Source organism: Ictidomys tridecemlineatus, unplaced genomic scaffold (assembly GCF_052094955.1).
Source record: "Ictidomys tridecemlineatus isolate mIctTri1 unplaced genomic scaffold, mIctTri1.hap1 Scaffold_719, whole genome shotgun sequence".
NCBI lineage: Eukaryota > Metazoa > Chordata > Mammalia > Rodentia > Sciuridae > Ictidomys > Ictidomys tridecemlineatus.
In genome coordinates, this window is record NW_027525163.1 from 58,748 (window position 1) to 74,111 (window position 15,364).

Here is a 15,364-nt window from a genome sequence, read left to right on the forward strand (position 1 = left end):
TCTTGAATATTTTTTGTTGTAGATGGACACAATACCATTAGTAGTTTTTTTGTTGGTTGGCTTTTTAATGTGATGCTGGGTGTTCAACCCAGTACCTCACGCATGGTAGGGAAGCACTCTACCACAGATCCATAACCCTAGTCCCCAAAGTTCTTAATTTATTTTTTTGGAGGGAGTGTGTGCTTGTAGTGCAGGGGATTGAATCCATGGCCTTATACAAGCAAAGCAAGCACTCTACTGACTAAGCTATATCCTCAGCCCTGATCTTGAGTCTTTAAAAAAAATTTAAAAAGCGAGAGAGAATTTCTGCAGACATAGAACCTTTGCTTGTATGTGGTTGTGAGGATTGAACCTGGGCCGCACTCATGCCAGGCGAGCAAGATACCCCTTGAGCCACACCCCCAGCCCCAGATGTGTAGTCTTTATACAGTGACAATGGAGCAGCCTGTCATTCAGACTTTGATTGTGTGCCCACTTGGCTCAGGTTGGAGGCAGGGCCTGAAGCCTTGACCAATCAATCACTTAGGTGAGAACTGTCCAATCCTCACGCAGCCGGTGATGAGGGGGCGGGCTTCCACAATCTTCCTTTCCCTTTGCGTATGGAGCCCGCCATTTTTTCAATCTTTTTGTAGGCTTCTGTCCTGGATCCGGAGCCCAGGTGTCTGTGCTGTGCAGAATCTGAAAACAAACCACAGGGAGAATGCTGAGAACCCTGAGAGCCAGGAAATGGTAAGTGCCTTGTTATATTGAGACTGTGTAGGAAGGTGGCTTAAGGCTGACAGGAGTAGCAATAGTGGAAACTGGGAGTCATGGCTAGGGACTCCTCCTGGTCCTCTCCAGAATCTTGTGGCCAGAGGGTCTCTCTGTGGTAGCTTAGCCTTCACCTCCCTCTGACTAGTCTAGTGAGGCTTAGATCAGCAGTTGAAAACCTGGGCATTTTGTTACATAACTGTATGGTGTTTTCAGCTTCTTTCTAAAGCCCTTTGTGGGCTTCCATGTGCCATGAGTCCAGCATGTCTCCAGATTGCATAGTGAAGACTGAGATAATTACCAGGAGAGAACTACAAATCCATTTATTGTATTCATGCATGAGAGAGGCTGCTGATTTTAGGGCTTGTTACTCATGAGGGTTTTGTTTGTTTATTTATTTATTTTGTGTGTGTCAGTGTGTGTCTCTCTCTGTGTGTGTGTGTGTGTGTGTGTGTGTGTTGTTTTCTTCTTGGTACCAGAAATTCAACCCAGAGGTGTTCATCCACTGATTGACATTCCCACCCCCTTTTTTAGAAATATTTTTATTTAGAGACAGGGTCCTTTTGAATTTGATGATTCTGGCTTTTAACTCATTCTCTTCATGAGTCCTGAGATTTTTTAAATGTAGCAGAAGCAGTATGTCAAATCCAGAACAAAAGTCTGAAATCCAGAACTTCAGCTCAGCTCTCCATAGGTCTCAGAATAAACCCCTAGTTTTCTAGCTCTCTGTTCACATATCCAAAACTAGGGTTCTCTGTTCACAGAGAATGAGTATAAAATAGAATTGATGATATAATGACCACGTAATTGGAATAATGGGCCTCATTCAAACACACCTGGTGGCTAACTGAAAGATATGTTAATGAGCACCATTAAGGCCTATTTGAAATGTAAAAGACCTTGAAGCCCACTTGTGGGAACACCTTCTACAAAGTCCTTAGTCCCTGTGGTGATTCCTGATTGAATTTGAAAAAAAAAAAGATGGGTCACAGAAAGAATAAAAGTGAACCCATATGGTAGTCAGGATGCCTTTTCCAAAGCCTATTCTAAATGCATTATGCTCCTTGTTCTGCCCAAAACCATCAGTAAACTTCTAAGATGGCACACAAAAATAATTTTTTTTCTGGTATCATTCCTCATACCACATGGTAGTCATTCTATTTCTTCTTGCTTAAATAGATTTTTTTCTTCAAAATTTATGAGACAAGCACACAGATTCAATTGGCAAACTGAGAAATTTTGGTTCATCTCAAAACTGCACTTTCAGCATTATTAATCATTATTTTCCCATGTTTTATTTCAAATGTATGCATCATTTACAATGTTTTTCTTCAAGAACTGGAGGGCATTTTTAAAAGATTTTAATTTATCATCTGAGATTTTCACATGAGAAAAAAGCAGAATAAAATTAGGTGACATTAAAAAAGAATGAATCCTAAATGAGGTTTATGTGTCCCATTTAAGGATTTTTAAAAATGTAATGGGTCATCAATTGAGGATTTATTCATTTATTAATTAATTTGTTTATTTACTTATTTATGGTCAGATCATTTCATTAAAATAACCCACAGAAGGGGCTGAGGTTGTGGCTCAGTGACAGAGCACTCACCTAGCATGTGCAAGGTCCTGGGTTCGATCCTCAGCATCACATAAAAATAAGTAAATAATAAATAAGTTAATAAATAACCAACAGAAACGTTCCAAACATTTCAGGAAATTCTTTTATTCTGGTGTGGCAGGAAAAAATAAAAGTGGGACTAACTTGAATTTAAATTACATGCAAGTTAAATCAATCTCTCTCTCTCTCTCTCTCTCTCTCTCTCTCTCTCTCTCTCTCTCTCTCTCTCTCTCTCAGTACTGGGGATTGACCCCAGGGCCTCATGCTTAGAAAGCAAGCACTCTACAAGCTGAGCTATTTACTCAGCCCCTTTTATTTTTTGGGGGGGAGACCACAGATTGAATTCAGGGGCACTCTACCATTGAGCCATATCCCTACCCCTATTTTGTATTTTACTTAGAGACAGGGTTTCACTGAGTTGCTTAGTGCCTCACCATTGATGAGACTGGTTTTGAATTCATGATCCTTAATGTCTCAGTCTTGTAAACAGCTGATATTACAAGCATGCACCACCATGCCTGGCCAACTTTAATCTTAAGGGCTAAAGTACATAGCAAATTAGATCAAAGTCCATGTCAATATCTTAGTACTATATATAAAAGTTGTTGATAGACCTTATATTTCATTTACTTATATGTGGAGCTGAGAATTGATTCCAGTGCCTCACATGTGCCAGACAATTGAGCTCCACTGAGCTCCAGCCCTAGCCCCCTGGTACTTTTTTTATGGGGAATATTGGAGATTGAACTCACAAACACTTGACTACTAAGACAAATCCCCAGGATTTTTTTTAACTTTATTTAGAGACAGGATCTCACTGAGTTTCTTAGCACCTCGCTTCTGCTAAGGCTGGCTTTGAACTTTTGATACTTCTTCCTCAGCCTCTTCAGCAACTGGGATTACAGGCTTGCACCAACACACCCAGCCCCTGGTATATTTAATACTGTTTTATGTAGATTTTAACCAGTAGCTTTAACTTTTTTCTAATATATATTTGATTTGAATCCATAACCCAGAAATCAGTGAAACAGAATCTATTTTTTATCTCCAACACTGCTTTTGGTTATGACAGTGTCTGAGTTCAGATTCCCCATTAAAGAGTTTACTGTGTGTTGTGTTCTCATTCTGACCCCCCATATGACCTAGTTCTGAGTTTTAGAATATCTGAAACAAGGTTCCCAGAGATTCCAAATTTTTTGGAGTATTTAGAAAACACCACTCTCTGAGTCTTGCCTTCTAGGGACCAGTTTGAATTTTAAGTGTGTAGCTTCTGAAGCGATAGAGTAATTAGATGCTTTGCAGTTGGAAGGCATTTTCTGATATACTTTCTATCTAAAAGGTACTTCATTTGTTTTCTTTAATTAGATACTGTGAATAAAGGTACAATAAAAATAGACGTGTGGCAATATTTAGCAAAAGGATTCCAAATTTTTTACATATATACCCAGAGTTATTATTACTGGATTGTATGGCATTTTTTAACCAAGAATTATTATTTATATCTTTTTATTTATTTAAATAACGGAAATTAACCCCATGGCACTTTACCAGTGTGCTACATACCCAGTCTCCAAAACTTTTATTTATTTATTTATTTTTGAGAGAAAGTTTTACTGAGTTTTTTAGGACCTTGCCAAGTTCTTGAGGCTTGTCTTTAATTTGAGAATAAACCTCTAGTTATCTACCTCTCATCCTCCTAAGCCACTGGGAGTACAGGCATGTACAACCTTGCACTGCTACCCCAAATTATTACTAGTGGATTATGTGGCATTTTTATTTCGGGCTTTTAAAGAACCTTAACCCTTTTATAAAATATATTTATTAAATTTATTTAAAATATATTTATTAAATTTATTTAAAAATGTCACCAACATTTTTACATATTTGTGTACCCTGGAATTCCTATTAATATGAGACATTTGCTTGGTTTTGTATGGTTTGGTGCTGAGTATTGAACCCAGGGGTGCATACCACTGAGATACATCCACATTCTTTTTTATGTTATATTTTGAGATAGGCTCTCATTAAGTTGTTTGTAGCTTTGTTATGTTAATGAGGCTGTCTTTGAACTAACAATTCTCCTGTGTCATTTTCCATAGCTTCTAGAATTTCAGGCATCTGCCACCATACATGACAATTTTATATTTTTATAATAGCTATTCCAACAGCACTGCATAGGCTGAAGAATATCTATTTGATTACTGCATTAAATCCTTGAGGCAGTTTATGTGAAGTAGCCAGTGTAGGAGTGTTGAGTAAAGATTAGCAAGGATTGTGGAATGTGATAGACATTATTATCTAAAGTACATGTATGGGGCCGGGGATGTGGCTCAAGTGGTAGTGTGCTCGCCTGGCATGCGTGCGGCTGGGGTTTGATCCTCAGCACCACACACAAACAAAGATGTTGTGTCCGCCGAACACTAAAAAATAAAAATATTAAAATTCTCTCTCTCTCTCTCTCTCTCTCTCTCTCTCTCTCTCTCTCTTTAAAAAAATAAAGTACATTTATGAAGACAGGAATTGATGTGAACATACTTTATATACAAACAGAGGTATGAAAAATTGTTCTATATGTGTAATAAGAATTGTGATGCATTCTGCTGTCATTTATTTAAAAAATAAAAAAATCTTTATATGTATTGCTGAGAATCAAACTCAGTGCTTTGCACATGCTAGCAAAGTAGTCTACCACTGAGACACAACTCTAGCTCATGTACCCAGCTTTTTATACTCTCTTTGTAGTAATCAGAAACAACTTTAAAAATTAAAATCGCATTTATATCACTTTTCCTAGTAGAGTAATGTATTACTATCTAAACTTATTCTTAGTATTTTTTTAAAATAATCTAATGGATGACTGTTATTTTTTCCAGAGATTATTTTATCACTTCTTTAGAGCTTGGTGAAGAGTCTTTTCTTTTTTTCAGAATTTAGATGTCTTCTATTATCAAATGTGCTAAGTGTGTTGAAAATAGTGATTCTAAAAGTTTGCACAATCCACACATTTTCAAGACTATAGGGGAAAGGAAAAGACAATATTCACAACCAAGAAACCATTTCCCATGGAAGCATAGTATCAGTGTCCAACCTGGAGTGTAATCTAGATCTTTCAGTGGTAAGGTTGTTTAAGAACCACAACCATAGGTTTTTGGGATCCTCTAAAGTACACTGAATGGCTAAAAATGACTTACTCTTCTTAAAAATAAAATTTCTGCTACCTACTTAAAAAATAAAGCACTATGAATGAGAAAGGTGAATGAGACTTAAGTTCTGTGGAGGTACTGAGGTTGACATTTAATTATAAGAAGGGACTTAGAGTTGTCTCATCTTTTCCAACGCATGATATGGAATACTTAGATGAACTGACATGAAATAATGAAAATGCATTTCAGGGAAATGATATCACAGAAATTTTCAGGGTAGAATCTTGGAAATGTATGAAAAATATATTCATATTCATATTCATTTCTATAGAAAAAAATAAGTGATAAGTACATGAGCAGGGTAAATTCAGTGTGCCTCATGTATTGTAGGTTGAAGGTAATGAGAAAGTAGAACTGAGGAGATCCAGAACTCTATAATTGTGGGAGACATTAATAGCAATTTAGAAAAAGAAAATATAGTTAAATTCCTTTAGATTTGCCTCTGTCCTCTGTTCCTCTTATGAATTTGATTTTGTCAAACGAAATTATATGGGTATGGTTCTCTCTGAATTTATGTTTTCTTTTGTTTTTAGGATTTTGTCAAGTATGTCATGTAAAGCCCTGTCTAAACTCACTTTGGGGGCTCTTTTACCTCCTGTTCTTGACTGCAGAGCAGAGACCCACCTCACTCATTCTGTGCAATGAATTGACTTTTGTCAATCTTTGCGAACAATGGTTGGAAGAACAAGCATATTTGAGGGTCTTTCATATCCTATAATATGGTTGTCAGACCCTGTGGGTTAAAGGGTAGTTACTTGCTATGCTAAAAACATCTTCCCTATGAGAAGGGCTTATATATATATATATTTGTTGTTTTGGAAGCCCCATAAACACAAAAGGAAAGCATTTATGCTCACAAACAAAGGAATGCCAGAAGCCATTAGATGTGAAAAAATACAAAAAATAAAATCTTCTCTTAGTGCTTTCAGAGGTAAAAAGTTTATTTCTGTTTTCTGTAAGAAAACTTAAATTTCTCTTTGGCCTGACAATATTTTGATGTTTTAAACTTGCTTGAAATTTCTACCTGTGTTTTGAATTCACCTATGCCTGGGTATCCCTTACCAGATAACAACCCTCTCTAAAACCTTACTGGTGCCTCATTAATCCTGGCTCCTGCTTACCAAATAACAAATCTCTAAATCTCAGTGGCAACTTATAAATTCTAATGTCTGGAGCTGAATTTATTCTTTCCCCTGAAATGTTAGCCATGTAGATCCTTAACCTGCTATCTGCCTTTGTATTATGATTGTCAAAATCTTGTTAGCTGTAAGTACCCTATACACCTACCTCCTTTGTAACTTTTTGTGCTTTAAAAACTTTTTCCTGAAGATCAGCAGGATGATCTCTAGCATGGAATCTTGTAAGAGACAGTCCTGGCCAGCTTTTGTGTACACAATACAATCTTGATTTAATTTGATTTAAAATTGGAGTTGGTGGTCTTTTCTTTGTGATTTGGTTTAAAATTAACCTTTTTTTAAACTTCAATGTAAATAAAACCAAAGAACACAACAAAACTCCTGTAAATGAGCCAGGTACATAAAAATAGTCATTATTTACTGAAAGCACAGTATTCATTATACAAATGATATAAGCTTAAAAATTAAAAGATAGCTCAAATATCAAGGTAGTTTAGGAGTTAGAATATTTTTCTTTCAGAATATAGGTAGTAAAATAGGACAAAAGAGAAAATGTGAAGCTATTATATTAAGTAATATGCAAAAAAATCACCAAAATATTTATTATAAAAAATCATCCACAGAAATGGTTCAAAAGAAGCAGTCTTTTTGTCAGGAATAAACATTTGGGCAGGAATGGAAGTTTTGGTTCTCTCTTTAAGTAGTTTTACTCATGGTGAATAATTTTACACTATTTCTGCATTTTACTGGTTGGGATTAAATGTAATTCATATATCTGCAAAGAAGGTACTAAATGCAGAAAATATTATCTCTATATTAGCAGCAACTGAGTTATAAAATTTGCTATGATAACTTGTCTCTTCATGTACTTAAAGACTATGAATTTGCTGCTTAGCACTGGTATAATTCTCTATGGTGTTCTCTAGTTATTTATGTCTCTATGTTTTATACCAAGCTCTTAGTATGTGCCTTAATTACTCTGTGTAGCAATGTAGGATTTATGTCTTATTTGTGACACTTTGTTCCCAGAACTGTTTCTAAAGGGAAATATTAACAAAATGATTATCTCTAATATTATATTTTATTTTATATTTATTTATATATTTATGTATACATATTTTATAATTTAGAAACACATTTTGGTCTGAAACTACAATGATACTAGTGTATTTTAGCTTGAATTGGTTGTGAGAAACAAACTAAAAAGACTTTTCTCTGTGTTGGTTGGTGATTTCTGCAACCTCAGGAACCTAGTGAATAATGGCAGAAATAAATAAGTAACTCTCTAGTGTGAGGCAGAACCACCAAACTAGATGATGTTTTGCTTCTACTTTCTATATTGATCATTAGAAACATACCTTTAAATTTACATGGAACACTTTTGGAATTCTATTCTGTTAGTTCTTCTAAAAAAATCAGTGAAAGTGAAAAATAATGCAGGAAAGATAAATAATTAATTTCAAACAATTCATTTCTTAAAATAAAAAATTTTTTCAAATCACCAAAAATTCTGAAAAGTTAGAAAAGTTGAAAGCTTTAGAAATAGCCTAAGGCAATTTCTCTTCTCTCAGGACAGTAGACTATGTCTCCAACTCATTCCTCTCTAGAATTGGACTGTGTGCAAATATGAAAAAAAAAGTGCTAAGATGCCCCACATGGCTTAGAAGTTTAAAATCCTGACAGGATCTCAAATCTGCCATTTTTCTGACTTTACAGAATACAAAATCTTAAATTTGTATACTTAACAAACATTTGCAGAAGTGTAATTCAAAATGACCCAAAAAAATGAAAAAATCATTGAAGGACTGACACTCTGAACATGAGGGACTTATAATATTGAATCTCTTATATTAAATGTCTTTTTATCATTGTCAAAATTTTCCATATTTATATTGTCAATATATTAATCAAAATTTTTATGCATTTAATAACAAATACCTAATTTCCTATTTAATTCAGTCTTTTAAAAAATTAGTAGTAATTAATATTAATAATTTAATTCTCATGCTTGTTAAAGTATAAAACATACACTTTAAAATCTATGGTTATAGCAAGTGAAAAATCCAGCCTAATTTCCTTTTAAGATTGGAAGCCATCTCATCACAAAGGCATGAAAACTTAATTTCTGCTTCATTATAAATTACTGTGATTTGTAACCTTGTTTGCAATGCCTTCCAGTGCCTTGAACTCACCCATGTGTGGTTTTCCCTGACCAAATGACAACTCACTCTGAAACTTTAGTGGTGCATCATAAATTCTGATGTTGTGATCTAAGTTTACTCCCTAAGTGCTGAACCATTTAGACCATTAACCTACTACCTGCCTTTGTATTATGCTTGTGAAAATCCTTATTCGTGTAAGTTCTCAAGACACCCCCCTTTTGCACCGTTTTGTGCTATAAAACTACAGTCCTAGAGAATTGGAGTGCTGTCTTCTTTTCCCATGGGTTTCAGGAGAGACTGTTATGCTCAAATGTGGGACCCCTGAAAGACCACCAGAGACCAAGATCGATGTAATCACCAAAGAGGTGATTATTGCAAGCTAGCTCAGTCCTCCACACACACAGCAACTGGTGGCTTAGAAGCCTTGAGCCCGGGGTTTTCAGCAGTTTTGTACACTCTTTGTGGAAGGCTGGTACCCCACATACATCATAGCATCTCTTAGCAAATCATCACACACCTTGGGAAAATCATAAACAACTCTAAAACATGATTAGCACATTCACTGGTGGGAACAAGTTGGGTAAGCATGATTGGTTAGTACAACATGGGAATTCATTTGAACAGATTGGCTTAGGCCATGAGGGGAATATATTCTGAACTATATGGTTTCCCAAAATGTTATCAACCACCATAAACTACTGAAAGGGTCATTTGAAATCCCAGGAATTTTCCCTGTCTCATGCTGATTGGTGGTTGCTAGGGGGTTGCTATGGATCCCTACCTAGCCTGACTGAGTCTGGGACACCAGGCTCAGCAGTTCTGTTATTTGTAGATAAACAACTCAGCAGGGTGGGTATGAGCCTAGGAGTGCTCTGTGTGTCTTTCCAAGGACAAGAGTCATGCCCCCTTCCTTGGACAGTCTTTGCTCTGAGGTAGAGGCTGGTTTCTCACCTTATACTTTGTTTTTTTTATGTATTTTTTTAGCTGTAGCTGGACACAATACCTTTATTTCACTTATTTATTTTTATGTGGTACTGAGGATTGAACCCAGGATCTTGCACATGGGAGGTGAGCACTGTACTGGTGAGCCACAATCCCAGCCCCTTATGTGTTGTTTTTTTGGGCATTTTTACTTCCCAGTTCAAAATTTAATCTGTCACCTAAAAAGAACAGAGATCAATAAATAAATAAATAAGTTTTGTTAATAATTGTCATTATTTTATATTAATTCCTGAATAATATACAAGCATATATAATCCATAAACTGAAATGATTTTATATGTAAGTTTAAATGAAAATGTTCTGCTGGTTGGGTTAGTTCCCACTTATGGGAAAACAACCTTGCCTTAAAATAACAGCAGCCTGAGACTCTGGGCTAAATTTCTCAGATTAAAAACAAACAAACAAACAAACAACAACAACAACAACAACAACAAAAAACAGCACTCAACGACCTGAGATTCTAGCTCTTATTCATGTCTGGATTGGATAATATTCCCTGTCACTCAAAAAAAGGGCTCACTTCTCTCAGATTCAATGTTCATGATCTGAAGCCCCTTCTAATCAAGAGTATTTTGTGGGAACCGTCCAATCATGTGTGTCATCAGGAAGTAGAAGGGTGGGCTTTCACTTCTTATCTCCCGAGTCCTCCATTTTTGCCATCTGTAGTCTCACACTTCAGAGTCACAGGTTGTTCTTCTGTGCAGGAACTGAGGATCCCAAGTAGCCCTACTCCTGAGAACCAGGCAATGGTGAGTGTGCATTGGCCTATCAAGGAGGCTGGGGGAGGAAGACTATTGGAACAACAAGACTGGCTGTGTTGAAAACAGGAGCTAGCAGATTCGGACTCTGGGCAGTCTCTGGAGTCTGCAGGCTTAAGTCCTCCACTGGGCCACTATGTACTAAGTTGCCAACTAGGTGGGGGACATGTCAGTGGCAGAGACTCTTTGCTGCCTTCCTTAAGCTCAAAGGGCATTCTCAGAATCTGCATAAAATACTACGTGGCAGGTGTGTTCCTGCAGCCCAGTGTCTTACCAGTGGCTGGAGATTAACAAGTGGAATAATTAATCAAAATCAAATCTCCAAGGTCCATTTACCTGCAGGAGAGGAGCTGTCATTTTGTCATTGTGGTACCTAATTTCCTTTTGAGCTAGCTAATTTTCATTTTGACATTCTTTTATTTTTACTTTCTTCATTATTTTTATTTTGCTAAAGTTAGGTGAACTCAGGGATACTGTACTACTTAGCCATATCCATGGTAATGAAGCCAGATTTACAGATAGGTAGGGATTACAGGTGTATGAGATCATGATATCAACACAATTCATCTTCATTTCAAGTCCACTTTCTTAAGGGGCTTTCATCCAAGGAAGCAAAAGAAAATGTTATAGACAGGCCATTGGGTCTAAGGCCATGTGGTAAAATAAGGAATATACCATTAATCAATTTAAATAATAGACTCAAATCTTTGGATCTGGAGAAAAACATATATATATATTACACACACACACACACACACACACACACACACACACACACACACACCATACACTTACTTTCTGGTTAAATCTTCTTGCCCTGGCTCAGGGCAGTTTCCCTCTAGTTTTTTATATGTCAGGAGAAATATTCTTAAAAAAGTAAATGTATCTTTCACCTGTAGCATAAAAAGAAGTGATCATGTCCTTCATCTTCCTGAACTCAGGACAAGCATAACTCTCAAGTATGGTTCTGTGAACTTAGATTTTCTGGAGTCTTGACATAGTTTTGAGGGTTCTGTTCCAAAAAAACATATACTTTATTAGTAATATTTTAAATACATAATGGTAATTTTCACATAGTGGAAATTAAGGGTTATACTATAAAATTTAATTTTACTATTTTTATATAAATTCTAAAAAAAATAATTATCTTTCCACCTCATATAATTTTAATGTTCAATCTGTTTCCATACAAGAGAAGTTAATTGAAATTTTACAGGATTGTCACTGTATTATTTCCATCCATAAATAATATATTAACATATATAATCTACAAATTCAAAATGCCTCATATACAAGTTTAAATGCAAATGTTTTTCTGGGTTGGCTGGATTTTACTTCTCCAAGGATACCTTGCCTTAATTTCGCTGCAGCCTGAGGATCTGGATTTCAATTCCTAGATCCTCAAAAGAAAATAAATAAATGTACAGACAAGACCCTACAATTGTGACATCATTTATTTTTGGATTTGAGGTTATCTCCTGACTCTCAAAAATCTCACTGAGGTTCAGATTGAGCATATGAAGACACAAGTTGTGTCCAATCAGGACCCCTCATATAAGCATTGTCCAATCTACACATATTCAGTAAAGAGAAGCAAGTTTTGACCATCTGGTGTGAAGTCTGCCCGAGTGGGTATCCACTTCTAGGCTTCCTCACTTATGTTCAGTGAACCTGATTTTTTTCTCCTGTATAGGTACTTTCTGATTTATAGAGAGGACACATGGTTCCTAAAAATAGAGTAAATGAGAATGCGCTCATATACATTCCACAAAAGGAAATCTGAGCATAAAGACACTCTGACAGGTTGTCTGCCTTTGGAAACACAAAGGAAGTATAGAAACACATGATTTTTCCAAGGTCATGTGATTCTTCTTTATTTTTCAATCATGTAAAATGCTCATAAACAACAACAACAAAAATTTTGCTTTTGATTTTTTCTATAGTATTGGGGATTTGAAACAGCAGCATGTTAATTCTGGGTTACACACCCAGCCATGTTTTAAAATTTTGAGACAGGTTTTTCTAATTGTCTAATTAGTCTACCTAAGTTCCTGATGTTTACCTTGAAATTGCAATCTTACTGACATAGCCACTTGAGTCTCTGGAATTAATATGCATGTATCATCGCACCCAGAGAGAAAAAACTACTTTAAAGTCTCATTCAGTTTTTGGTATAACAATTGAAAATATCATGTTTATTTGAAATATAATATGGGTAAAGTAACTGATAATACTGCAAAAATGTAACTGATAATACTGGGAAAGGGGGAAGTTGTCATTGAACAGGAAGCTAAAATTTTATATATAAATTTCAGCAACTCTCTGAAGATAAAAAAATAATAAAGTGCCAGGTAAGTAGCTAAGTGGAACAGTACCTCTGGCTCAATCCACAATACCACAATCTACAAAAAGAAGGAGAATGAATTCAGGAGGAAAGGAAAAACTGAGATACCTATAGAGTATCTCATCCCCCTCCTGGCGGAAAAAACACATGGAGTTGTGATTATGATGATCTCCTCACTCCAGAATCCACAACACAATCTGAGAAGATTCAGAAATATTGCCACAAATGTTCTCACATAGAATTTAAGGTAGGGGCTGAAAATATTCTATAGGATACTATAGGACTTTCAGTGTCTACTGTTAATATATGGTCCAGTTGACTGGCCAGTGGAAATTCATGGCTGACCTTTCTCAGAAGAAGACACAGGACTGCAGAAAACAAAGATTACACCAGGGATTCTAGCCCACCATTGCCAGTTCCCACCATAGTTAGTGCAGCCAGTTTCAACCAGACTCAGAATTTCACTGCACACCCCACTCTTGTATTTTCCTGGAACTGTGTTTCAGAACTATGTAATATGAGGATCCCACAACTGGCACATCTAATGCCTCTCATAAGTCCAGACAAGTACTTGGGGCTTTTCTTGTTCAAGAGCAGTATGAATGTAGAGAGCTTAGTTTCTCAAATAAATAACTGAGAGAACTCTCAGCTTCCATTTTTTTAAATGTCTTCACTAATTTTATAGTCAAGCACAGTGTTTCTTTCTTCCATATTCATATAATTGGAGTACTACTTACTATTCCACTTTTTGAGAGTAGCCATTCTAACAGCTGTGCTCATGCAGAAGATCTTATAGTTGGATGGTGCAATAAAATTCTGATGCAAGCTTTTCAGAATCCAGGGTGCCTTATGCTCACTGGAAAAAAAAAATGATGTGCACCTATTTTAGAAATGAAGAGGGATTTGTGATTGTAGCCATTTTTCTTCACTAATATTCGAGATTTTAGCTCATTACAATGTTTGCACACCAATGTGAAAACTCTCCTTTTTGTTCTAGGTAGATTTGCATGTGCACATTTACCAGTGCTTTCAATGCTTTGAAAAGATGTGTCAAATGTAGACCATTGAATGGAAAAAGTAAATATCAGGACAAATTACTTACAGAAAGAATTGGTTAGGTCTGGTGTTATTAGTAAAGTGATCTGGGTGAGAGAGCTCAGGAAGTGCTAAATTGCCACTTTGGCTTTCAGTGGTGGTCTGTATTTCCCTGTTAATTTTTTTGGTACTGTCTAGATAAAAGTTCAACTGTCAGCAACAGCTATTTGCATTTTTAGAGAATGTTGGCAAATCCCTCTAAGGGATTAAGGAGTTACCTTAAGATTTAACACCTCTTCCACTCTGGTCTAATGGAATAAAGCCCATGGATTTTGCATGGCCATATAAAACCACTTATTTTCCCACCTGGAGTAAATACTCATGTATATCTTATTCCTTCCTCTGTGTGTACAGATAAATTAGCATTTGAACTACAGGCAAATTAGAGTAAAATAATATATTTCAAACCCAAATCAATCTTCCTTTATTTATATTAACACTGGATTTGGGCATTTTGTTCCAGTAATTTTGCATATTGCTCAAATCAGGAAAATCTTCAAGTGCATTCTACTTATCTCTTGGTCAATATTTTTTTTTTCAGTTTTCCAATTTGTGTGCCTCTAATTCTTTACAGTTTTTAGAAGGACTCAAAACAGGATGATATATTTATTTGGTGTATCCATAAATGGAGGGAGGCTTATAATCTGCTTTTATTTATTTTTATTTTATTTTTTAAAATTATCTCTCTTTATATCTGCTGTTTGGTGGATGCTTGTGTATAATCCCAGTGTCACACACATTCTGCACACCAGTCGCTTTTGTAATCTATGTCTTTTATTCTAACATCTACCTTGAGGTTGTATTGTAGCATTAACTCACATTAAATATTTTATTGATATGTTTTGATTTATATACTTACAATAATTAACAATAAAAAGATATTTACATACATATGAATTGTCCTATGTAGTTTTCTGTATTGTGATTTCTTTATCTTAAAATTACTACCCTGTTGTAATATTATAACATGCATTAGTGTCAGGTAATAATCACTAGTATATTTGCTCTTATATATGAGAGAGTTCTTGTCTAATTTTATATACTTTCAACTTTCCAGGAAAATTTTAGTAGTTTTTGCTTTGATTTCTTCTTTAACAAAAAGTAAATAATGATAAAATTATGACCAGTTATTATTAAAGGGTACCTTGGGAAAAATGATCATTTTTATAATAGTTTTATTCTTTGTAATTATGTTGAATATTTGAGTCTTTTGTGTTCTTTTCTGTACTTTTATTTTTTTCAAATACTGCATATTCTTTTTGTAAACATACTTGCATATGAAATGCAAAATTCATC

At 35.4% G+C, this 15,364-nt stretch overlaps 1 protein-coding gene across 1 annotated transcript in view; it reads left to right on the forward strand.

Moving 5' to 3' along the window:
- The first annotated feature begins 558 nt into the window (after positions 1–558).
- Positions 559–15,364, forward strand: part of LOC144374486 (zinc finger protein 713-like) — a 33,145-nt gene continuing 18,339 nt past the window's right edge. The window contains exon 1 of the mRNA XM_078037292.1: positions 559–729. Coding sequence (XP_077893418.1) covers positions 559–729 — 171 coding nt within the window. The remainder of the gene's footprint in view (positions 730–15,364) is intronic.